This window comes from Monodelphis domestica, chromosome 3 (assembly GCF_027887165.1).
Source record: "Monodelphis domestica isolate mMonDom1 chromosome 3, mMonDom1.pri, whole genome shotgun sequence".
NCBI classification, from domain to species: Eukaryota; Metazoa; Chordata; class Mammalia; order Didelphimorphia; family Didelphidae; genus Monodelphis; species Monodelphis domestica.
This window is the reverse complement of record NC_077229.1, coordinates 443,655,304-443,681,934: the sequence shown is the minus strand read 5'-3', so window position 1 is coordinate 443,681,934 and position 26,631 is coordinate 443,655,304. Positions and strand designations below refer to the sequence as shown.

Here is a 26,631-nt window from a genome sequence, read left to right as displayed (position 1 = left end):
GATATGCAAAGCTTAAAGTATCTACTGTCTGGCCCTTTACAAAAAAAGTTTGTTGACCCCTGCTTTGCATGTGTATGTGATTAAAAATGTGTTCTCAAGCAATTTCCCCAAGTCTCCTTGATGGTAATATGAGAGATTAAGTATTTTATATCTCAAGGCAAGTCCTTCTTTCTAGTTTGTCTTAGCATCTGTAACACCCAGGCCTCTTAGTCATTCTTCATTTTGAGCCCCAAGAGAAAGTGGCAATTTATCCCCTCTCAGCTTGATACTTTGATAGTCTTTGCTCTCGGATGGCACCATATTGAAGCTATCAAATGCCTTAGGGAGAATATACTGCCCAGACAACTCAGACTTGGTGAAGTCAAACTGTGTAATATAGTAGGATGCCTTGGCCCCAGCAGTAAATTTCTTAACAAAGAATACTGTTAACTGTTTCAGGCATATGCCACATGTATAAATATAGCCATGTGTGTAACCTCTGCTTTGTCTCCTTTGAAGACTTTGGTTATCCATGTCCAAGAGCCAGATCTATAAAAGACTCTAAAACTAGTTCAACCACAACTAATACAGAAGAATACGGCAGGCAACACAGTCTAGCAAATTCCTGGGCTCTGCCTGAAGAGATCGACAAGATTCTCAGCAGAAGTCCAAACTCCTCCCTTGAGGTAAGAACGAGCACTTCAGCAGGTTGGCAGGGAAGTTGAGTCTCTAGGTGAGTAGTAGGATTGAGCTGGAGGAAGAAAATCACAGTAGAAAGAAGAAAATAGCTTCAGCAAGGGATACAAAGGTGAATGTGGGAAATGGATAAGAGGTTTTTATTCTTTTCTCTTTTTCGTCTTCATGTGCCCAGGTTTTTTTCCTTTCTCATTGACATCTCTGGTTCACAAGGCCAAGTTCATTTCTTCCCCTTGGAATGCCTGAAGCCCTGTCTTTTCACTTCTAGTCTCCTACTACTTCTTTCTCTTTTTGTCATCTTCTGGTCCATATAGATTTTAAAACCTAAAACCTTTTTTTTCTGCTGTGAAGGCTTTTTGTTTTGTAGATCTTAGACCTTAGATTTCCTACCCCTTAAGTCAACATCCCTACCTTCAGTGTTGTATTTTGGCTCTGATTTCCTCATCTTAACAATCCAGTGCCATGGAACTGAGAGCTATCAAATAGTATCAAATAGATCTTTCTTCTTTACTTTCAGGAGTATCTGTTTACAGGGAGAAATGAGATATTTGAAGATGACTGAAATCAAAGTGGTTAATCAACTTTTTAAAAATACCAAATGTTATTTTACCAGGAAGCAGTTATTCATAATGGGTCTGAGAAGATACAGCTACTACCTTTTGTGTCTCAGGAACCTAAGTAATCCCATAGTCACTATTACAAACCCTACAATTTTTGTTTTACTGGGTTTATTGATTTAAGATTGTACATAGTCTTATTCCTTATATTAGGAAGATTTCCTAGAGTATTCCAATTGATGAAGAGAGGCTCTCAAAAAAGCATTTGCCAAAAGTAGAGATAAATGAAATAGGGTTTCTACATTGGTGTGGTCTGAACTTTGACCTGATTGTTTGAAGGAAAGTTATATACAGAGACAGGATGATTAGCATCATTTCATAAACAGGAAATTTCAGTAGAGACAGAATTTGAGGGGTAAATGGTATTAGCTTCTCTATATGAGAATGACGAGCACCAGCCATGTATTTTTCTTCTTCAGTTCAACAAGTGATTATTATTTTTCGTGTGCCAGGGATGTAAAGACAAAAATGAAACAGTTCCTGCCCTCATGGAGCTTACATTCTACTTGGTTTTGTAATGATATATATAAAAGACCTTAGAAAACCCTCCTTGTGTGGCTCCCTGCCTCACAAGTCTTCTTCAGAGAAGGCAGGGATGGTTTGTTATGATAGCGATGAAAGTGATTACTCATTACATAGCTCCTTTTGGAAATGAGTAAAAGAATTCTGTGGAAACCCAATCTTAGTACCAGATTGTTGAAGGTGATCGTAGAGGCATGTAATTGGGCTTTTGGTATCATAAATGAGACACTTATATCCTGCCTTGTCCTCTAATATAGTGATTGATGTTCATCCTCATTTTAAAGTAAAATTGGACTCAGAGGAATTCTAGTAATACTTCTCAGATCTTCTTTCAGCAAGTAATACTTTTTCAAGTAATCACACCAGAGGAATATTGCTTGTTTGAGGAGTTATTCAATTCAGTTATCCAACTTATTAAAAAAACTTCGTTTCATCCCAGCTCCTAGGGTCCATGATGGGACAGGTCTGGAGTCTGGTCCAGGCTGATGTGTTCAGGTTTTATTTAGCTTTTCTAAGATGTCAGGAATTAGCCTAGTAAAAATTTTCCCTTTGCTCAATAGGACATTTCACCACCTGAAGATGAAGGGTTTCCCATAAGCATCAATGGCCTGGATAGTGGATCTGAGAGCACTGGCAGCATCCTTAGCAAGATTGACTGGCGTGCTGTCGATGACATGGTGGCCTCTGTAGAAAACAGGTGAAACAAGGTGTGTGCCTGGGGCAGGGTATGCCCAGGCTGTAGTGTGCAACGTGGTGGACTATAAATAATAACATCTCAGGGAAAAGACCTGAACCAGATCAAGATGATTTTGATGAACATAATGACTAACATCAGGGTAAATTCAATAACACGATTCAAGCAGGGAAGACATTGTGTCAGCTATTGTGCCAGCCTCTGCATTATTCAAGGATGACCACACATTATTAGTAAATTAATCATATCACGTGAATAAAACATTTTCCTTAAATCATATATTTTTATTGTTTTTTACCTTTAGGAAAACATTAGAAATGTTTTCATGCTGTTCAGTTAAAAGTTAAGATGATTTTAAATCTTAAATTAAGTGTATATAGAAAATTGTTTTATATTCATAAATAAAAGTTTTTTCCCTTGCTTTTATTGTGATTTGAATATCTAGTGTGTTTACCTACATCTTATATAGGTGCACCTGATTTCAAATGCCTATTTGAGCCCCTAAAATGAAGGAAAGCTTATGAACAACACAGTGGGGGTTCTGGAGGGTTGTACTGATAACAACTGAAGACAGAGGTTATAGAGGAATTTTGGGATGGCGTCTGAGGTGAATAGGGATGAGATAGTTTTTGTTTAGAGCCTAAATGTTCTGGCATTCCCTGGATTAGGAGAAGACGCAGTGGGAGGTTATTAACCATAGGACAGGGATGCAATAGTACCTTCATAAGGTACTGCAAGTCCTGAGAATGACTGAATAATAAGGACATCCTGTTCAACATTGCAAAAAAAGGCCCAACTTCAAAAGGTTTGAACCTCAAACAGTCCAGTGGCTGGCCCTGACTAAAGACTGTGTGACATCTGCAGTTTCTTCCTAACCACAGGGAAGGCCTGGGGGCAGGAGGACTCACATGTATCTAAGCATGGCTAATAGGGAAATTGGTTTGATGGACTATGAGTACTTATTACAAAAGTTGTTTTCTATTTTTATCCTGGTCAGGGAGAGGGAGCCATTTAGAAAAAGGAAAAAAATTAATTAATTAAAAATAAAGACTGACTAAAATTCAAAGGTATATTCATTATCCATGGTAGAAATGCCCTAACCCAATGAAAATACTACCTAAATTGATCTACAAATGTAGTGCAATACTAATAAAATTATAGTAATAGAACTCAAACTAAATGAAGATTTAAGGATCAAAACATCTAAAATCTCAACTGAAATAATGGAGGGAAAAAAGGAAAAAGGAATGAAGGAGGAATAACCCTTTTAGACTTGAAATAATCCTATGATAAAGCAGAAATTATCAAAAACTAGTTAGTTACTGATTAAAAAAGAGAACTGTAGACCATAGGAAGAAACCAGAAAAGAAATTAATTCAATAACCCAGTGTTTGATTTATTTTTTTTTGGGAAAAAAATTACATGAGAAATGCTAGGCTGGACATGTCAAAAGTCAGAATTAAGGCTGTCAGGAGAAATATCAACAATCTCAAATACAATACCACTCTGGATGGCAGAAATTGAAGAAGAATTAAGAAAAGCCTTTTCATCAGGGTGAAAGAGGAAAGTTTGAAGTTTAAAAAAACCCCTAAGATTTTGGCAACTGATCCCATCACTCCCTGATGAATAAAATGAGAAGAAAAGGAAGCAAAGTCAGATTTTATATTTTTGGGCTCAAAGGTCACAGCAGATGTTGACTACAGCCTGAAATTAAAAGATACTTGTTCCTTGGAAAGAAAGCCAACCTGGACAGAAAGCAAAGACATCGTCTTGCAAACAAAGGTCCATAGTCAGAGCTATGGTTTCTACTATTGCAATGTCTGGTTGTGAAAGTTGGACTAAAAGGAAAGCCCTCTTCTAGATTTTGGATTCTATCATGCATACTTTTAAAATATATTTTTAAACTTAATAGAGTTTAAGAAGAGGTGGCAAGAATACACAGCACTATATAAGAAAGATCTTATCATAGGTGATAACCAAGAAGTTGTGGTTACTGATCTAGAACCAGAAATCCTGCAGAATGAAGTTAAGTGGGCCTCAGGAAGCCTTGCTAACAATACAGTTAGTGGAGATAATGGAATTCCAGCTGAAATATTTAAAACTCTTAAAAGATGGTGCTGTTAATGTGCTGCACTTAATATGCCAACAAATTTGAAGAGTCAACAATGGCCACTGGATTGGAAAAGATCATGTCCCAGTCCTAAAAAACGGCAATGCCAAAGAATGTTCAAAATACTGAACAGCTGCACTCAATTCACATGCCAGCAAGATTATGCTAAAGATCCTGCAAGCTAGGCTTCAGCCCTGAGAATTATCAGAAGGGCAGACTGATTTTCAAAGAGGCAGAAGAACTAGCGTCCAAATTGCTAACATTCACTGGATTCTGGAGAAAATAAAGAAGTTCCAGAAAATCGTTTAATTATGCTTTATTAACTACACAAAAGCCTTTTACCATATGGATCACAATAAAGTGGGGCAAGTCCTCAAATAGATGGGAGTACCAGATCATCTCATCTCCTGAGGAATATGCAAATCAAGAAGCAATAGTTAAAATAAGACATGGAAAAATTGATTTAAGATTGGAAAAGGAGTATGACAAGGCTTATTGCCACTTTATTTAACATTTATAGAATACATCGCATGAAACACCTGGTTGGATGAATCAAAAAACCAGAATTAAGGTTGTTGGGAGAAATGTCAACATTTTCAAATACACAGATGCTGCTGCTTTAATGGCAGAAAGTGAAGTATGAAGAAGCTTCTTGATCAGGGTGAAAGAGGAGAGTGTAAATGCTGACTTGAAGCTTAATGTCAGAAAAATATGATCTTAGCAACTGGTCCCATCACTTCTTGGCAAACAGAGGGAGAAGAAATGGAAACAGGGTCAAATTTTATGTTCTTGGGCTTAAAAGATCTTAGCAGATGTTGTCTGAAATTAAAAGATGCTTATTCCTTAGAAGGAAAACTGACAAATCTGGACAGTATACTTGAAAAGAAAAGACATCATCAACAAAGGTTCATAGAGTCTAAACTTTGGTTTTTCCACTAGCAATATATGGCTGTGAAAGTTGGATTAAAAGAAAAGCTAAAGAAATGCCTCTATTGAATTGTGATTATAGAAGACGAGAGTCCCTTGGACAGCAAGGAGATCAAATCAGTCAATACTTAAAGAAATTAATTCAGATTATTCACTGGAAGGTTAAATACTGAAGATGAATCTTCAATATTTGGCTACATAATGAGAGGACAGGACTCATTAGAAAAGATCCTAATGTTGGGAAAGATTGAAAGCAAAAGGAGAAGGAGATAGGAGAGGTTGAAGGGATAGATAGTGTCATGGAAACAAAGGTAAATCTTGATAGACTTCAGGAAATAGTGGAGGATAGCAGTGCCTAGTGGGCTATGGTCCATGGGGTCATGAACTGTCAAACAAGACTTAAATAGCTGAACAACAACAACAGAGTCTTAATACCTCAAACCAAGGAAATTAAAGTAAAAAAAAGTCAATCAATCAGTATAATCAGTGAACCATTGATTAAAAACATTTTAAATAAAAACATCAGTTAATATAGTAATTAAAAACTCATTATAATTAAATTGGATGAATGCCAGGGATGTAAGGATGGTTTATTATTAGGAAAACAGATTTGTTAGTAAACATATTAAAAATAAAAACATCCCCATATAAATGAAAACATTGAAAATGGGCAATATTCATTTATGCTAAAACCCTATATAAAGTGTAGGCATAAAGGGACTAATTTTTTATGAATCTTCATTATATGCAGATTTTTTTGATTAATTTATTTAGTCAATTTAGAACATTATTCCCTGGTTACAAGAATGACATTATTTCCCTCACTCCCCTACCCCCATCCTTCCCACAGCCCACACACAATTTCATTGGGTATTACAGGTGTCCTTGATCAGAACCTGTTTCCATGTTGTTGGTGTTTGCATTAGGATGTTTATTTAGAGTCTACATCCCCAATCATATACCCCTCAACTCATGTATTCAAGCAGTTGTTTTTCTCCTGTGTTTCTACTCCCACAGTTTTCCTCTCAATGTGGATAGTGTTCTTTCTCATAGATTCCACCGGGTTGTTCATGATCACTGCATTGCCACTAATGGTGAAGTCCATTACATTCAATTGTACCACAGTGTATCAGTCTCTGTGTACAATATTCTGGTTCTGCTCCTTTCACTCTGCATCACTTCCTGGAGGTTGTTCCAGGTCACATGGAATTCCTCTACTTCATTATTCTTTTGAACACAATAGTATTCCATCACCAACATATAGCTCAATTTGTTCAGTCATTCCCCAATTGAAGGGCATCCCCTCATTTTCCAATTTTTTGCCACCACAAAGAGCGCAGCTATGAATATTCTTGTATAAGTCTTTTTCCTTATTATCTCTTTGGGGTACAAACCCAGCAGTGCTATGGCTGGATCAAAGGGCAGACAGTCTTTTAGTACCCTTTGGGCATAGTTCCAAATTGCCCTCCAGAATGGTTGGATCAATTCACAACTCCACCAGCAATGAATTAACGTCCCAAATTTGCCACATCCCCGCCAGCATTCATTACTTTCCTTTGCTGTCAGGTTAGCCAATCTGCTAGGTGTGAGGTGGTACCTCAGAGTTGTTTTGATTTGCATTTCTCTGATAATAAGAGATTTAGAACACTTTTTCATATGCTTATTAATAGTTCTGATTTTGTTAACTTCTTGTTAAATTCATGTCCCTTGCCCATTTATCAATTGGAGAATGGCTTGATTTTTTGTGCAACTGATTTAGCTCTTTATGAATTTGGGTAATTAGACCTTTGTCAGAGGTTTTTGTTATGAAGATTATTTCCCACCTTGTTGCTTCCCTTCTAATTTTGGTTGCATTGGTTTTCTTTTTAGAAAAATTTTTTAATTTGATGTAATCAAAATTATTGACTTTACATTTTGTGATTTTTTTTTTCTAGCTCTTGCTTGGTTTTAAAGTCTTTCCTTTCCCAAATATCTCACATGTATACTATTCTGTGTTCACCTAATTTGCTTATAGTTTCCTTCTTAATATTCAGGTCATTCACCTATTCTGAGTTTATCTTGGTGTAGGGTGTGAAATGTTGATCCAATCCTAATTTCTCCCATACTGTCTTTCAATTTTCCCAGTTTTTTTTTTTTTAATCAATTAGTGGGTTTTGATCCCAAAAGTTGGGATCTTTGGTCTTATCATAGACTGTCTTGTTGAGGTCATTTACCCCAAGTCTATTCCACTGATCCTCCTTTCTGTCTCTTAGCCAATATCAGATTGTTTTGATGACCATGCTTTATAGTATAGTTTGAGATCTGGGACTGCAAGGCCACCTTCCTTTGAATTTTTTTCCCCATGATTCCCCTGGATATCTTTGATCTTTTGTTCTTCCAAATTAACATTGTTATGGTTTTTTTCTAATTTAGTAAAAAAGTTTTTTTGGTAGTTTGATGGGTCTGGCATTAAATAACTAAATTAATTTGGGTAGGATTGCCATTTTTATTATGTTAGCTCATCCTACCCATGAGCAGTTAAGGTTTTTCCAATTGTTTAGATCTAGTTTTAATTGTGTGGAAAGTGTTTTGTAGTTGTGTTCATATAGTTCCTGTGTTTGACTCAGCAGATAGATTCCTAAGTATTTTATATTGTCTAGAGTGATTTTAACTGGAATTTCTCTTTCTAGTTCTTGCTGCTAAGATGTGTTGGAGATATATATAGAAATGTTGATGAGTTATGTGGGTTTATTTTGTATCCTAACACTTTGCTAAAGTTGTTGATTATTTCCACTAGTTTTTTAGTTGATTCTCTAGGATTCTCTAAGTGGACCGTCATATCATCCGCAAAGAGTAATAGCTTGGCCTCCTCATTGCCTGTTTTAATACCTTCAATTTCTTTTTCTTCTCTAATTGCTACTGCTAGTGTTTCTAGTACAAGGTTAAATAACAGAGGTGATAATGGGCATCCTAGTTTCACACCTGATCTTATTGGGAAGGCTTCTAGTTTGTCCCCATTTCAGATGATGTTGGCTGATGGTTTTAGATATATGTTTATTATTTTTAGGAAAGACCCTTCTATTCCTAGCCTTTCTAGTGTTTTCAATAGGAATGAGTGTTGCATTTTGTCAAAGGCTTTTTCTGCATCTATTGAGATAATTGTGATTTTTGACGGTTTGCTTGTTAATATGGTCAATTATGTGGATGATTTTCCTAACATTGAACCATCCTTGCATTCCTGATATGAATCCTACCTAGTCATAGTGAATAACATTCTTGATCACTTGCTGGAGTCTTTTTTCTAGTATCCTATTTAAGATTTTTGCATCTATATTCATTAAGGAGATTGGTCTAACGTTTTCTTTCTCTGTTTTTGACCTGCCTGGCTTTAGGATCAGTACCATATTTGTGTCGTAAAACAAATTTGGCAGAACTCATTCTTGGCTTATTCTGTCAAATAGTTTGTAAAATATTGGGATTAGTTGTTCTTTGAACGTTTGATAGAATTCATTTGTGAATCCATCTGGTCCTGGGAAATTTTTCTTAGGGAGTTCTTTGATGGCTTGTTCAATTTTTTTTCTGATATAGGGTTGTTTAGGTAGTCTATTTTATCCTCTGTTAGTCTAGGCAACTTATATTTTTGTAAATATTCATCCATATCACCTAGCTTGCCATATTTATTGCCATATAATTGGGTGTAATAATTTTTAATGATTGCCTTAATGTCCTCTTCATTAGTGGTGAGGTCACCTTTTTTCTCTTGGATATTGTCAATTTGGTTTTCTTCTTTCCTTTTTTAAATTAGACTGACTAGTACTTTGCCTATTTTATTTGTTTTTTCAAAGTACCAGCTTCTAGTCTTACTTATTAAATCAATAGTTCTTTGACTTTCAATTATACTAATTTCTCTTTTGATTTTTAGGATATCTAATTTAGTCTTCACCTGAGGATTTTTAATTTGTTCACTTTCTAATTTTTTAATTTGCATGTCCAATTCATAGACCTCTGCCCTCTCTAATTTGTTAATATATGAACTCAAGGATATAATTTCCACTCTCCACCCCCAAGTACTGCTTTGGCTGCATCCCACAGGTTTTGAAAGGATGTCTCATCATTGTCATTTTCTTCAATGAAGTTATTGTTTCTATGATTTGTTCTTTAACTAACTAATTTTGGAGAATCTTATTGTTTAATTTCCAATTAATTTTTGATTTTCCTCTCCATTTACACTTACTAATTATTATTTTCATTGCATTGTGATCAGAGAAGGTTGCATTGATTATTTCTGTTCTTTTGCACTTATTTGCAATGTTTTTAATGCTCTAATACATGGTCAATCTTTGTGAATGTACCATATGCTGCTGAAAAGAAAGTGTATTCCTTTTTGTCCCTATTAATTATTCTCCACCTATCTATTAACTCTAATTTTTCTAAGATTTAATTCACTTCTCTTACCTCTTTCTTATTTATTTTTTAGTTTGATTTATCTAGTTCAGATAGAGGAAGGTTCAGGTCTTCCACTAGAATAGTTTTTCTATCTATTTCATCCTTGAGCTTCACTAGTTTCTCCTTTAGAAATTTGGATGCTATGCCATTTGGGGCATACAGGTTGAGTACTGATATTTTCTCATTGTCTATACTTCCTTTTATCAGGAAGTATTTACCTTCCCTATTTCTTTTGACTAGATTTATTTTTACTTTGGCTTTGTCAGATATCACGATTGGGACTCCTGCCTTCTTTTTCTCAGTTGATGCACAATAGATTTGGCTCCATTCTCTTAGTTTTACCCTATGTGTGTCTACCTTCCTCATGTGTGTTTCTTGTAGATAGCATATGGTAGGGTTTTTGATTCTAATTCACTCTGCTATTTGCTTGCATTTTATGGGTGAGTTCATTCCATTCACATTCAGAATTATGATTACAAGCTCTGTATTTCTTAGCATTTTGATTTCTACTCCTGGTCCTGCCTTTTCTTCTTTCACTATTTTCTTCTACATCAATGTTTGTTTTTAATCAATCCTCCTAATTCCCAGCCTTATTTTAATTCTCTTTCTACCCCATCCCTTCTTATTCCCCCCCTTATTTTCTTTACAGTCTTTTTAAATTACCCCCCTCTCCTTCCCTTGTACTGCTTCCCTCCCCACCAGTCCATTTGTTTCCCTTCTAATTCCCTATAGGTGGTGAATCAATTCTCTGCTCCAATGGATTGGATTGTTCTTCCCTCTTTGAGTCAATTTTAATGCATGTAAGAGTTGAGTATTTCCTCTCACCAATCTCTTTACCCTTCCAGTATATTGATGTTCTCCCCTCTCCTGCCATGAGCTTCTTTGTGACATATAGATTCACCCCCTTTTGTTTCTTTTCCCATTTCTTTTAGTATTAACCTCTTTTTTTTAGTTCTAGTAGTATGTATCTATGTATACACACATATATGTATTTATGCATACATATATATCTATATACATATTTATGTCTTGGCATTTCATCCTATAGAGTTTGTCACTGTTCCCTCTAAGTATACTCCTTTTAGCTGCCCAGGTGATAGTAACAATTTTCAAGAGTTACCAATGACCTCTTTTCTTATAGGGATACATATCATTTTAACTTTATTGGTTCTCTTAAAAAAAAAAAGTTGTTTTTGTTTTGTTTTGTTTTTTTCCCCTTTTCCCACTTTTTCAATTACCTTTTGGTGATTCTCCTGAGTTCTGTGCGTGGGCATCAACTTTTCTGTTCAGATCTGGTCTTTTCTTTACAAATTCTTGGAATTCTTCTATCTTGTTAAATGTCCATACTTTCCCCTGTAAGAATATAGTCAGTTTTGCTGGGTAGTTGATTCTTGGTTGTAGACTTAGTTCCCTTGCTTTCTCAGAATATCATATTCCATGCCTTTTGGTCCTTTAGTGTAGATGCAGCCAGATCCTGTGTTATCCTCACTATGGTTCCATGGTATCTGAATGACTTCTTCTTAGCAGCTTGTAATATTTTTTCCATGGTCTGATAGTTCTTGAATTTGGATATAACATTCCTGGGTGTTGTCAGATAGGGACTAAGTACAGGAGGTGATCTGTGGATTCTTTCAATCTCCACTTATCGCTCATGTTCTAGACTATTGGGGCAGTTTTTCTTGGATAGTTTCCTATAGTATAATGTCCAGGCTTTTTCTTAATGTCATATTCTTCTGGTAGACCAATGATTCTTAAGTTGTCTCTCCTCAAACGATTTTCTAAATCTTCTGTTTTGTGAATGAGGTCCTTCATATTTTCCTCAATTTTTTCATTCTTTTGATTTTGTTTTATAGTGTCCCTGCTGCCTTGTGAAGTCGCTTGTTTCTAGTTGTTGTATTCTGGTTCTTAAAGACTAGATTTAATCCCTGGCTTTTTGGCCATCCTTCTCCTTCTGGTCTGTTTTTCTTTGGAGGTCATCTTTCATCATCTCTGCCTCATCTTTCATCTCCTTTGCCTCATTTTCAAGCTGGTTGATTTTGGCTTTCAAGACACTATTTTCTTATTTTAGTTCAAGTGCCTCTGTTTCCAGATGACTTATCTTAGTTTTTTAGTTCTTTTCCCAGTTGTCTTCAGCTTCTCTTAATTGTGTTTTGAATTGTATTTTGAGTTATTCCTGAGCATGTTTCAAATTCGCTGGCGTTTGTTTTTTTTTTTGCTTGGAGTTCCCTAATCCTTCTCTGTTCTGTTTTCTCTTTGTTCATTACCTGTATAGAAGCTATCGATTGTAACTTCTTTTTTTTTCTTGTTGTTTGCTCATATTTACCTCTTTTTTACTCCCTGCTGTTACCTTAGCTCTTACTCCTCTCTCTCTCTCTTTTTTTTGGGGGGGCTTTGCTTTCCACCTTCACCATTCGAGTTTTTTCAGTAAATCCCTCAGTGTAGTCTGTGGGGGAGGGGTGTTGGAGCTTGAGCTTTCCTTCCCTCTGAAGGCATTGATGGGATTAAGTCCGGCTGGGTTGCTGGATGTGCCCTGAGATAAAAACCTTGGAAAAGGGGAGGGTGCAATATGGAGTGTCGCCGCTTCTGCAACGTCTGCCTGCTCTGTGCTCTGTGTTTCTTCTCTATCTGCTTCCCCTCTTCCTGTGTTGGATTCTCTAAGTCTGGCACAGCTTTGCCCATGAGGTATTCCCTCCAGACCAGCATCTTTGCCAGCCCAGAGATTCAGGCTACCCCTGAAGGCTTAGAGCTCTAGGTGGGGGGAGGGGTCCCAGGACCTTCCTTCTTCCTTCCCTTTAAACTGGAGTTTTCTCAAATTCTTTTTGGGGGACGTACCTTTTAAGTTGAGTCAAGCATGAGGGTTCCTTGTCTCTGTCTTGTTGTTAGGTTTGATTTTCAGTCCCCTAGGAGCATTTAGTTTGTAATTGGTAAGGAAGGGTTTTCAGAGATCTGAACGTTTGCTCCCTCTACGCCACCATCTTGAGTCCGCCTCCCATAAAGGGACTTTTATATGATAAAATATATGATAAAAAATGTCCATCTAAACCCCAAAGCTAGCATTATATAAAATAAAGAAACACTAGAATCTGGGAGTAGAGCCCAGATGGCAGAGTAAAGAAGAGAAGCTCAAAGTCACCATGAGAATTCCCTCCAACAAATATTAAAGCTACAAAATAAATACAGGAGTAAAAGAACCAACAGGGAGACAGAAAAAGCTTTCAAGAAAAGGGAGACCTAAAAGGTAGGCAGAGAATATCTGGGGCATTGGGGTGAAAGGGGAGCACAGTCAGCAAGACTGTAGCAAGGAGTCAAGAGCAAGCCATACCCACACACACACATTTGCTGTTTCAAGTTTGAAACCTAAGTTTAAACCAATATTTAGACCCTGGGACCCTGTTTGGGCAAATAGAGGTCCAAGGCAAATCACCCCCCTTGAGGTTCAAACCTGTGATGAAGTCTATAATCCCAGCCCTGGGCAGTCTGTTCTGAAGTGGGCTGATCTGTGTGGGCCCATAGTGAAGCCAGGAGTACCAGTCTGGGCCTGTGGCAAGAACATACATCCCAGTTTGAGGCTCCTTGGTTGACCTAAATGGTTTTTTATTTTGTTTTGTTTTTGCCAGGAGCTCAGGAAGGAACTCCAAGCAGGGCATTCAACTATGTGTCCAATTGGATTAGGTACACAGTGAGACCAGAAACTTGAGCCAAAGCTGGGGCCACAATGTGAGTAGTCCCTGACCTGATCAACTCAAAGTGAGACCAAAAATTTATGCTCAAGCCTGAGGCACGACTTTAAGGTGTCAGGGTTAATTGAATCAGCAGTGGGAGGAGGCCCTCAGAGCTATCAGCTCTTAGGCCATCATACCATCTCAGAAGAATTGAAACTGGCAGAAACCTAGAAAAAAAGGTAAAGCTATCAGGAAGGATTGAAGTTTAAAAGGGTACCCTAAACTCCCGGAAAACAGAGCCTTCCTATAAAAAGGTAGGAAAAAATGAGCAAACACCAAAAAAATACCACATAACTCTAAAGACTTTTTATGGAGACAAAGAGTACAGATACAGAAAGGGACAGTGAAAGCAAAGCAAACACACATAAAATTGAAAAGAAAAACATGGATTGGACACAGATTCTGGAAGAGCTGAAAAAAAGACTTCAAAATCAGGCTTTAAAATCAGAATTGAACAACTAGAATTTAATGATTTTGTAAGAAATCAAGAAATAAAATCAAAAGAATGAAAAAAAAAACAAAATATCTTATTGAAAAAACTAATCTTTTAAATAAAGGAGAGACAATTTAATAATTATTGGTCTACCTGAAAGCTATGATAAAAAAAAAGCTTAGACATCATAATACAAGAAATTATTGATAATAAAAAAGAAACTGAAAAAATACACAAATCACCTCCAGAAAGAAATCCTCAAATGACAACTTCCAGGAATATTCCAGCTAAATTCAAGAACCTACCAAATCAAGGAGAAAATGCTGCAAGCAGGTAGAAAGAAACATTTTAAATACCATGGAGCTACAATCAGGATCACATAGGACTTAGCAGCTGCCACATTAAAGGATCAGAAGGTATGGAATATGACATTCAGGAATGCAAAAGATCTAGGTTTATATCCCAGTGTCACTAACTAGCAAAACAGTATATTCTTTCAGGGGGGGAAATGGAAATTTAATAAGACAGGAGATTTGCAAGTATTCTTGAGGAATAAGTGTGACCTAAACAAAAAATCTGAAGTCCAAACACAAGACACAAGAGAAGTTTCCAAAAAGGTAAATAAGAAAGAGAAAATTTAAGGGACTCATTAAAGTCAAAATGTTTATATGTCTACATGGAAAGAGGATTTCTGTAATTCTCAAAATTTACTCTTAGTAATAGAGAAGATAGAAGGAATTTACTCAGAAAGAGGTTGGAGAAGTAAGCTAATTATGATTATATGATGATTTATGATGATATGATGTACAGATAAATGCAAGAAGCTGTAAAAAAAAGAAAGGGGTTTAAAGAGGATTGAGAGAAAAGGGAAGGGAGAGATAAAATGGGGCAAATTATATAAGAGAGTTGTGAAAAATTATGGGGAGGGGAGGATAAGAGTGATGATGGGCAATGCTTAAACATTACTCTCATAACTGGCTCAGAAAGGGAAAGACAAATATACTCAGTGGGGTACAGAAGTAAAAAGGGGATTAAGACAAGGGAAGAGGGTGGTAATTGGAAGGAGGGAGAAGTGGGGGGGGAATGATGAAAAGCAAAACACTGGTGAGGAGAAATGGAGTGAAAGGGAATAGAGCAGGATCAAAAGGAGAAAATAAGATGAAGGGCAATACACAGTTAATAATGTTGAATGTGAATGGGATAAACTCATCCATAAAATGGAAGCAGATAGTAGAATGCATTAAAAACCAGAATTCTACTATATGTTGTTTATAAGAAACATATTTGAGATAGCGTGACACACACAGATTAAAGACAAATGGCTGGAATAGAAATTTATTATGCATTATATAAAGTAAAAAAAGCAGGTGTAGCAATCATGATATCAGACAAAGCTAAAGTAAAAACTGATCTGATTAAAAGAGAGAAGGAAATTTTATCGTGCTAAAAGATACTATAAACAATGAAGTAATATCATTACTAAACATTTATGCACCAAATGGCATAGCATTGTAATATTTATTGGGAAAGATGGAGAGGATATGAAGAACAGAGGATAAGGAAGGTTTGTAGCAGGGTATGGAGGATTTGAGGGGAGAGAGGGAATTTTGCTCAGTGAGGCAAAGGAGAGAGATGCCCCCTGCCAAAAGGCAGCAGCAGTCCTATGAGGACTGCTTGTCGTTGAATGACTGAACTGATGTTCAGCTCCCTCTATGCCCCAGAAAAGATAGTTCACTTATCTGACTGCGAATTCAAATAAGATAAAGTTGAATAACCAATTTGGATTGGAGAAGTATCAGGAAAGAGGGTCGAGGGATGTCCCTACATAAGGTTGGAGTTTTTCTCAGCTTCAGAGCTGAGGCCAGGCCTCACAGGCTGGTGGAGGGTATCTCCCATGCCCATCTACTCTATATCTGTGCTAGCTTTGTCAGATTCAGAATCTTAGCAGTAGACAGCAAGCAACCAAGGAAAGTTCTAATCTTAAGAGCTGATTGGGCTGGCTCTTCAGGCTGAACCAAGTAGAGGCACTCTACTCCAGACTGGGCAGAATGAGCTCCTCTCTCCTCCAACACCAGGAAGGAAGTAAACCCGGCAGGAAGGAAGTGCTGGTCACAAGACCCAACTGCCACTCTCAGTTGTCCCTTCCTCCACCAACTGTCAGTCTTGTTTCCTTTCCACAATTCCTACCTGCCAGACTGGACTTCCTTCCTGGTGTTGGAGGTGGGAGGAGGGTTGGCTTCGGAGTCTGGATTAGGAGTGGCTCCTCTCAGTTCAGCCGAAAGACACAGGCCCAACCAGCTCTGAAGGTTAAAACTATTCTTGTTGTTTTCTGTCTACTGCTAAGATTTTGAAATCGACAAAACTGTAATATTTATTGGGAAAGATGGGGAGGATATGAAGAACAGAGGATAAGGTAGGTTTGTAGCAGGGTATGGAGGAGTTGAGGGGAGAGAGGGAATATTGTGGACTTTCCTAAAGAGGTGGCCATAATCCATTGTAAGGCATGTAGTCATGGAAAGGACAGAATATCCCTAGGGAATGACAGAGCAGACTTAACATCAAAATAACGCTGCTCAGTTTGGTCCCACTGCATGCTGAATTTCTCTCTGATCAAAAGGCATAATCTCACTGAAGCCTACGACGGAGAAGAAATACAGTCATGGAAAGAGCAGCTAGCTGCTAAACTAATCAAAGGCATCTGGATTGCTCAAGGGGGTAAACTTATTCTCCCTAAAACGCTATATCAACATCTATATAAACACAGTGGCAGCAGTTCAGAACTTATTTCTAGTTTCTTTTCCACAGCATCCAGATTTTCATAGGAGAAACTAAAGGAACTTAAGGAGGAAATAGATGGTAAAACCATACTTAGTGGGGGACCTCAACCTTCACATATCAGAATTAGATAAATTGAACCAAAAAATAAATAAAAAGTAAGGGAAATAAATGAAATGTTAGAAAATTTGGAGTTAATAGATATCTGGAGAAAACTGAACAGGGATAAAAAGGAATATACTTTCTTTTTAGCAGCACATGGTATATATATACAAAGATTGACCATACACTAGGGCATAAAAACATTGCAAACTACTGTAGAAAAGAAATAATAAATGCAACTTTTTCAGATCAAAATGTGATAAAAATAATAATTAATAAGAGTACATGGATAGGTTAATTTAAAATTAATTGGAAACTATATAATCTAATTCTTCAAAGCTGGTGCATCGAAAAACAAATCATAGAAACAATTATTGATTTCATTGAAGGGGATGACAATGTGGAAGCAATATATCAAAACCTATGGGATACAGCCAAACCAGTACTCAGGGGAAAATTTATAAACCTGAGTGTCTCTAGCAACAAAATAGTGAGGGAGGAGTTCAATGAATTGGGTTTGCAACTTAAAAAATTAGAAAAAAAAGAACAAATTAATACCCCCACAGACAAAAACCAAATCTGAAATCCTAAAAATTAAAGTAGAAATGAATAAAATTGAAAGTAAAAGATCTATTGAACTAATAAATAAGACTAGTAGCTGGTATTTTGAAAAAAACAAAATAGATAAAGTACTGGTAAATCTAATTAAAAAATAAAAAAACTGAAATTAACAATAACAAAAATGAAAAGATCAATTTCACCTCTAATGAAGAAGAAATTGAGGCAATCATTAAACTATTTTTGCCCATTTATATAGTAATAAATATGATAATTTAGGCAAAATGGGCAAATATTTACAAAAATGTAAAATGCCTAGAATACTTAAATAATCCCATCTCAGGAAAAGAAATTGGACAAGCCATCGAGGAACTCCCTAAGAAAAAATCCCCAGGGACAGATGGATTCACAAGTGAATTCTATCAAACATTTAAAGAAGAACTAATTCAAATACTATAAACTATTTGACAAAATAAGCAAAGAAGAACTCTTATCAAATTCTTTTTGTGACACCAGTATGGTATTGATTCCAAAGCCACACAGACCAAAAACAGAGAAAGAAAACTATAGAGCAATCTCCTTAATGAACATAGATGCAAAAAATTAAATAAAATTCTAACAAAAAGACTCCAGCAAGTTATCACAAAGATTATTCACTATGACCAGGTGGTATTTATGCCAGGAATGCAAGGATGGTTTAATATTAGGAAAACCATCCACATAATTGACTCTATCAGTAACCAAACTAATAGAAATCACATGATTATCTCAATAGATGCAGAAAAAGCTTTTGACAAAATACAACACCCATTCCTATTGAAAACACTAGCAAGTACAGGAATAGAAGGGCCTTTCCTTGAAATAATAAACAGTATTCATTTGATAACATTTGTACAAACCAGTGGAATTGCTTGTTGGCTTTGGGAGTAGGTAGGGAAGAGTGGAGGTAAAGAAAATGAATCATTTAAACATGGAAAAATATTTTAAAAAAATAAAATAAAGAGTATTTATTTAAAACCATAAACAGGTACTATCTGCAATGGGGATGTTAGAAGCCTTCTCAATAAGATCAGAGTGAAGCAAGAATGTCCATTATCATCATTATTATTTAATTTTGTATTAGAAATGCTAGCTGTAGCAATTAGAGAAGAAAAAGAAATTGAAAGGATTAAAGTAAGCAATGAAGAAGTTAAATTATCACTCTTTGCAGATGATATGATGGTATATTTAGAGAATCAAAAAAAATAAACTAAAAAACAAGTAGAAATAATCAATAATTTTAGCAAAGTTGCAGTATACAAAATAAACCCACAAAAATCATCAGCATTTCTATATATTTCCAACAAAATTCAGAAGCAAGATTTAGAAAGTGAAATTCCATTTAAAATTACTCTAGACAATATAAAATATTTGGGAATCTATCTGCCAAGACAAACACAGGAACTATATGAACACAACTACAAAACACTTTTTATACAAATAAAACTAGATCTAAACAATTGGAAAAACATTAATTGTTCATGGTTAGCATGATCTAATATAATAAAAATGACAATTCTACCTAAACTAATCTACTTAGTGCCATACCTTTGAAACTGCCAAAGAACTGTTTTATAGAATTAGATAGATAGATAGAGCAAGATAGTGTTTGATAAACACAAAGATCTCAGCTTTGGGGATAAGAACCCACTATTTGACAACAACTGCTGGGAAAACTGGAAAATAGTAAGGAGAGATTAGGTTTAGATCAATATCTCACACCCTACACCAAGGTAAATTCAAAATAGATAAATGACAAATATAAAGAGTGAAATCAGAAATAAATTAGGTGAACATAGAATAGCATACCTGCCAGATCTATGGGAAAGGAAAGAATTTAGGACCCAATAAGAGATAGAGAATATTACAACATATAAAACTCATAATTTTGATTATATTAAATTAAAAAGGCTTTGTACAAACAAAACCAATGCAACCAAAATTAGAAGGGAAACAACAAGCTGGGAAAATAGAAGTCTGTCAGAAATTAGGTTTAGATTTAGGTTTTTATACTATGTTTTAGGAATATAACATGAAAAAATTAGAAGAGAAAAGTAAGTCATAGATCTCTCACTATTGTGGTGAAGGGGTAAATTCTTAAGGGCACAAGAGGTAAGTACAATGGAATAATTTTGATTACATTTAATTGAACAGGTTTCATATGAGCAAAATTAATACAACTAGAAGTCAGTTAGAAAAAAATCTTTGCATCTAATATCTAATAAGGATCATATCCAGGATAAATATAAAACTAACAGAAATATATGCCTGAGGGGTGAGGAGTCAGAGGTTGGAGATGTCCCCCACAAGGAAAAGTTCATAGGGTGAGAGTTGACAATATTGTTGTTAACTTTAAGAAGCACAAAAAATCTGAAAGTGAGATTTCTTAGGAATGTACAACCATTAGCTCTCATTAATGGTCTAGAAGTATTTTAGTCCATCTTGGAAATACCTGGAGATATAGGTTAGAAGATGGGCGTTTTCCCTGCTTTCTTGGACCTGCATCCTAGTGATTGCTGATCTTGCAACATTTGTTGGACTTCCTGTGGGAGAAAGAATGAAAGGCATATTTTGGTAAAGATGGCATTCTGAATCTACTAGCAATATCCTTAAAAAATCCAAATGGCCTCCCAGGATGTTTCCTTAAACAGGAAATGAACTTGCTCCAGGCCTACCAATCTCAAATTAAAAATAATTAGCCCTATTGACCCTGGGACTCTTTTTGAAAACTGATTCATTGTTTTTTTATTCAAGATTAAATTTGGAAATGTTGCAAGTTCGCCAATTTGGAAAACCAAAATTGTTATTTTAAATTTATTGAATGGAGCCCCAGAATTGACCTTATCAGAACATGTGATAAAAGACATGTCAAACATTGTGCTGAATGGCCTTTGAGCCAATTCTTATTTACATAAATATTAATTCATAATACACTATTATTATGTGGTTAGGTTTTATTCTCTGTTAATTCCCAATAGGGAAACATGGTTATCTCAATAGATAGATTTAAAATGTATCAGATGAGCAAAAAAAGGTCTCCACAAAGCAGTTTTCTAATTATTTTTAGGTTTAATATGCAAATTTTTTAAGGATTCCAACTATGGGCAGTCAAAAACATGCCAAAGGAGGAGATTTGAAAGTACAAGGGAAAAAGGGAAGTAATTCCTCTTTGTATCTTTTTTATTTTTTAAAATTTATTTATTTAGTCAATCTCCTTTGTATCTTTTTTAAAAGAAATGAACACTTTGTACCATATACCAAGATGAGGTCAAATTGGATACATGATTTAAATATCAAGAGTGATACCATAAAAAAATTATGGAAACATGCAATAGTTTACCTGTCAGATCTATAAAGAAGGGAAGAATTTATGACCGAACAAGAGTCAGAGAGCATTTGAGATGTAAAATGAATAATTCTGATTATATTAAATTAAAAGGGTCTTTTTTTCACAAACACAATCAACACAAGATTAAAAGAGAAGCAGAAAGCTGGGAAAATTCTTTACTGCAAGCTTATCTGATAAAGTCATCATTTCTCAAATATATAGAGAACTGTGTCAAATGTATAAAAATACAGATTATATTCCAGTTGATAAATGGTCAAAAGATCTGAATGGGCAGTTTTCATATGAAGAAGTAAAGCTATCTATATTCATATTGTAAAGATAATTTTAGGGTTGTGACCTAAACTAAATTAATTTTGGTCACCAGGGAATATCCCAAATAAAATACCAAAGGCAGCTGGAAATTTATGGTGATTTTAATTAATATAGAGGAAAGAAATTAAGGAGAAGGGAGAGGGAAAGGTGTAGGATTTTTCCTGCCTGGCCTGTGCCAGGGGGAGTTCAAATTAGTGGCTTTTAAGAGGATAGTGTTGGAAGGTAAAGGAGAAAGGAATCAGCTAAACTCCAAGAGAGCTCAGCTAAGATGCCTGAACCTGAACTAGCTACTCAGCTTCTCCCAGTATAGTATCAAGGAAAACTCACTACCAAAACGGATAATAGCTGCCAGCACTCCAAGATGTCAAAACACTTAGCATGTTGCCAGCCAGAGCCACCGCTCCGGGGAAAGCACCCCGAGAGAGGAAGTGATGCCAAATATGTAGATGGTTTTACATCACTTTCCTGTGTCTCATCTGTACCAATGGTAGCTTAAGCTTGACTTAGGCCAGCCCAGGGGTCTGCCAGCTGTTTCTTATGTCATTTGCTAGCACATGTCTATCAAAGGCCATCCTCCTAAATACTTAATCCTTAAGTATAGGTATAGATTCCTGATTTTGTTAGACTAAGTAAGGTGGAGTAATTTAAAGTTCACAATATTGTAATGGGGAACTGTCCTAAAGGGATGTGAGATGATACAACCCACCTAGGTACTCCCCAGGGCCAGTTAAGCACAAAACCTTTGGCTTTTGAAAAAGTGTGTTTTATAAAGTAAGAGAAACTGATAGGTAAGACCCTAACACTCTAAAAACTAACTCCACCCAACTTCTAAGTCTCTTGCTTAAGGAGTGCCTTCTGTTTCTTCTCTGGGCCCTGCCTACAGCTCCCTACTCTATCTAAAGAAAAAAAACCAAACCCACACTATCTGATTCTATCCTGATCTTCCCACTAGTGATTAATAAAAGAAAGGGTGAAAGCCTGGGTTTGGCTGCACTAAGTAACCCAAAGTAACAGATGAAAATCTTTGGATTACCTTAGCCCAAGAGGATTTCTGGCAAATGGACCACTGGCAGATGATCTCTGGACTCAGGGAAATTGGTTTCCTCTAAATAAATTCTCTAACAAGAAGTTAAGAATTTCTTCATGAAATTTTAAGTATCTTTGGAAAATCTCTCAGAGCAAAACCTCCTTCAGCTTGGTGGAAATTTTGGCAGAGTCCAATTTACTTCCAGCTCCATGGAAATCCAAGAAGGAAGTCAAGTCGGTTATTTTCAGTTAAAACTCCCACAATTCTCTTCTCCTTCCCAGAATTTTCTCCCAGAGCTTGTATCAAAATTCTCTTCTTTTAGCTAATCCTTGAAACCAGTCTATCCCCAACTTATATTCCTACAATAGGAAATAATGTTCCAAATCACTATTGATTAGAGAAATGTAAATTAAAACTGAGGTACCACCTCACACCTATTAGATTGGCTAATATGACAGAAAAGGGAAATGACTAATGTTACAGGAGATAGTGGGAAAATTGGGACACTAAAATACCGTTGGTGGAGTTGTGAACTGATTCAAACATTCTGGTGGACAATCTGTTAACTGTGCCCAAAGAGCTATCAAACTGTACATACCCTTTGACACGGCAACATCACTTCTGGACCTGTATCCCAGAGAAATTAAAAGGTAAAGAGAAAAGGACCTATTTGTACAAAAACATTGGTAGCTGCTCTTTTTATGGTGGCCAAGAACTGGACATTGAAGTGATTGCATCAGTTGAGAAGTGGCTGAACAAGTTGTAGTATATGATTATAACAAAATACTGTTGTGGTATAAGAAATGACAAGCAAGAAAACCTAGAAAGGCTTACATGAACATTTGTGAAGCGAAGTGAGCAGAACCAGAACACTGCAAACAGTAACAGCATCATTGTTCAACTGTGAAGGGCTGCAATGCAATTAACCAAGACAATTTCTAAGGACTCGTGACAAAAAAAAAATGCCATCCTCCTCCAGAGAAAGAACTGATGGAATCTGAATGCTGATCAAAGATTACTATTTTCACTTTTTTTTCTTTTATCTTCTTCCACAACACAACTAATGTAGAGATATGTTTTGCATGATTCCATAGGTGTAACCTAGTTCAAGTTGCTTGCTGTCTCAGAGAGGAAGAGGGAGAGAATTTGGAACTCAATATTTTGGGAAATGAATGTTAAAAATGTTTATTACATGTAATGGGAAAAATAAAATATATTAAATGAAGTTCATTAAAAAAAGAGATATGATAACAACAGGTATGTGATATTTTTATATTTAAATCAGAGCAATTAATTAAATCAGGGAAATCATTTGTCCAAAAGTTTTTCTACTTAGGATAGCCTATCTGATGTATAGCAGCAGTACCAAAAGCTATTATAATAACCCTATTAGCTTGGCTCATTTTTCTAAGCATCTTTTGTATAAGCTATATTTGCATTTTTCCTCAAATGATTTCTAAAGGGAAAAAGGAGCAATATTTCTTAGAGCCAATTCTAAACATTTGTTGTCAAGAGAAACTTTGAAAAAATTTTCCAAATGCATTTTATGTTTAGTATTTGTCATCTTGTTGCAGATGTTGTGTTCGGAATCTTTGCTGGGGGCTGCAAAACCCATGCCGTCTGACAAGGTCGCACGTAGAGACCAGGCTTGCAAAGCAATCCTCTAAAAAGATGGGAGACATCCCCCCTTTGTGTGACTTCTCCCACTAACACCCCTTGCTTTTGGAATTGCTACAATTATCATTCTCTTCCTAGTTGCAGGAAAAATATGAGAGCAAAAATACTTATAAGATTAATCCCACTTTAATCCCCTCAGAACATCACCAAAAGATCATAATTACAGAATTAAACCTAAAAGATTCCCATGTACCCACTTAGGTGGAATATCCCCTCCCTTTTTTCTGTGAATTCAGGGGTTGCTCCCAGCTAGATGAGACGACTTAGGCGAATGAGAAGTAGGAGACAGCTTGGGTGTTTCAGACGTGTTGCGCAGGTGTGGCAAGAAGCTGCTCTGCTTGGCAGAGTCATCTTTATTTTTATACCCAGCGGTTCCATTTTTTCTTGGCATACAGTCTCATTTTTCAACATACGTGATTACTTGCAGATAATTGGATATGTCTCTATGTGCGACCTTGTCAGACAGTATGGGTTTGGTGGTCCCCAGCAAGTCTTGAGATAAAGAATGGTCTGATCTGACAGAATTTGGCGTTAAGATTTCCTAAAAAGTTGCTTATTTACATATAATGATTTTTAATCTTTGGTTAAAAAACATCACTTTATAGAGGGTATCTAAGTCACATTATTCAGCTAGGGATCACTGATCCCTAAATTCTTGAATTTAAAGTTGGGTCTATCTTTGAGATGATGAGACTTTAATTTACTCTCATGATTTTAAAAAAAGAAAATTTACAAAATAATGAAGATTGAAAATGGACCAATAGGTCGCATTTGACAAGTACTTTCCCCCCATTTATTTGTGATTTTAATAGGTTTCTGCTATTTGTGGTAAGATTTATTTAGTATAGTGTATTAATACTATACATTAAAACAAACTTTTAATTCATTTTTGGAAGGAGCCTACATTGTGCATTGACAATGTCCATTAAACACATGACAACGGACTTCCTAAGATTGTTTGAATAAACAATTTAAATCATAGAGTTTAAAAGCACTGAATGAAATGTAATTTCTGTAACATCAAATAAAACAAGGAATAGAGGACAAGAAATATAAACCAAAACAACTTCTCTCCTGGCAAATTGGCAACATGACGTAAGATGGGAATGCTGGAGGGGGGCATGTAAAGGCAAAGAAAGGTATATTGTTGACCCATTTATGAATTCATTCAGCCTTTCTGAAAAGCAATTTGAAATGACAGAAACTCACTAAGATGATGTCTGTGCCCTTTGACCCGGAGCTGTGGCAGGGAGCCAAGCTGCCTCGGGGTCCTTTGGCCAGGGCTCCCCACCACTCTGCACATGTTCTGGGGGATTCTATCACCTCCATCCCTACCTGGTCCTATGTGGCTGAGGAAGGAGGGATGGAGCTGGAGGGGTTGCCTTCTCAGGGGGGTGAACGTAGGAACCGTCCTGGGCACAGAGGTTCTACCTAGAACATGTTCCTTGTTCCCTCTTGAGCAAAAAGCCAAATAAGGAAAGCAAAGCCAGAGGAGGAATTGGGGTGGCAGGCCAGGGTTTCTTCAGGGTACTGAGCACAGGGCCCTGGGGAAGAGGTCGACCCGGTGTCGTCTGGGCAGCCGAGGCTTGGGGTTAGACCTAACACACGGGGATAGCGGCGTCCCACCAGAGGGAGGCTTCCTGGCCCGACTGATTTCCATAAGAAGTTAAATTTAGGTCTCTCAGGCTGGGTCGGCGGCTACTCTAACCGCAACCCGACAGGGATGGGCTGACGGATTGGTGAGATTTGAGCAGGGGGTGGGATGGTTGTGGCCAGTGCAGGGAGGCATTTTGGGAAGGAGGGGGAGGAGCTAGTTAGGAAGAGGGGGATAAGCTCAGGAAGGAGCCAATGGGGCTCCTGAAACAGGAGGCCGATAAAGCAAATGGCAGCCCGCCCAGAGCCCCTCCTGCCTTACCCAAACCCGAGGCAGCCTCCAATGGCCCAGGCCCCGCTAGATGAGGGAGGCTACAGATGGCGGTCCAAAGAGGGAAGCCTCGTGGCCCGGCAGACCCTTTCCGCAACCTCTGGCCAAGTTATGATGGGTCAGACCAAATGGACGTCCTGAGAGGCACCCGAACCTTCTCCGGTAGCTAACCCGGGATGCCGGGGACGGGGGAGATATTCCTTCTCTAGGGTCAGTGAGGTGCAGCCAGACCCCTTTGTTAGCCCAGATTCCCGACCAACAGCAGCCCCGTACCACCTAGAGGGAAGGCAGGGGCAGCTCCCAGTCACGCGCTCCCGACCGCTGCCCGAATTCTCCATCTTAGGGACCTGGTGGTGAGCAGAGATAGGAACGAGGCTTCGCTTCCGGAGGCTACTGATGCAGGCCGAGGCGCGGGATATTATGGTCATTTAGCCGGGGGAGGTCTGAGGCGAAACGAAACCTGGACAATCCGGAGGTCAGCCAGCTGCTGCTCATCGAATTTCGCGGATGGGGGGCGCGGGGAGATCCAGAGGATTCCAGTCTAGAATGAGCTACCGGCGATTGTTTCCTCTTGATCTAAGAAGGAATCCAGGAAACTTTTTGGACTTTTTAGCGCCCACACGAGGACGCCGATTGCCTTCATTTACTATCACATACACGTCTGCGTCTTTCAAACGGGTCCGGAACAGGCAACGGCCATGGAACGCGTAAAGCAGGCGGTCTCCTGGGGCCTCTGGGACTCG

General features: G+C 37.2%; 1 protein-coding gene across 5 annotated transcripts in view; it reads left to right on the top strand.

Annotated features, from left to right (window-relative positions):
* The window catches only part of CPLANE1 (ciliogenesis and planar polarity effector complex subunit 1), a 175,073-nt gene extending 151,532 nt beyond the window's left edge, over positions 1-23,541 (top strand). For 3 of the 5 annotated variants that reach the window (XM_056824553.1, XM_056824554.1, XM_056824555.1), the window contains exons 51-52: positions 499-665; positions 2,375-2,929. In XM_056824553.1, the coding sequence (XP_056680531.1) occupies positions 499-665; positions 2,375-2,515 (308 nt within the window). In that variant the 3' untranslated portion in view covers positions 2,516-2,929. Of the gene's footprint in view, positions 1-498; positions 666-2,374; positions 2,930-13,587; positions 15,260-22,298 lie in introns of those variants that run through there. The other 2 variants (XR_008917859.1, XM_056824552.1) reach the window with 2 other exon arrangements.
* The last annotated feature ends 3,090 nt before the right edge of the window (positions 23,542-26,631 follow it).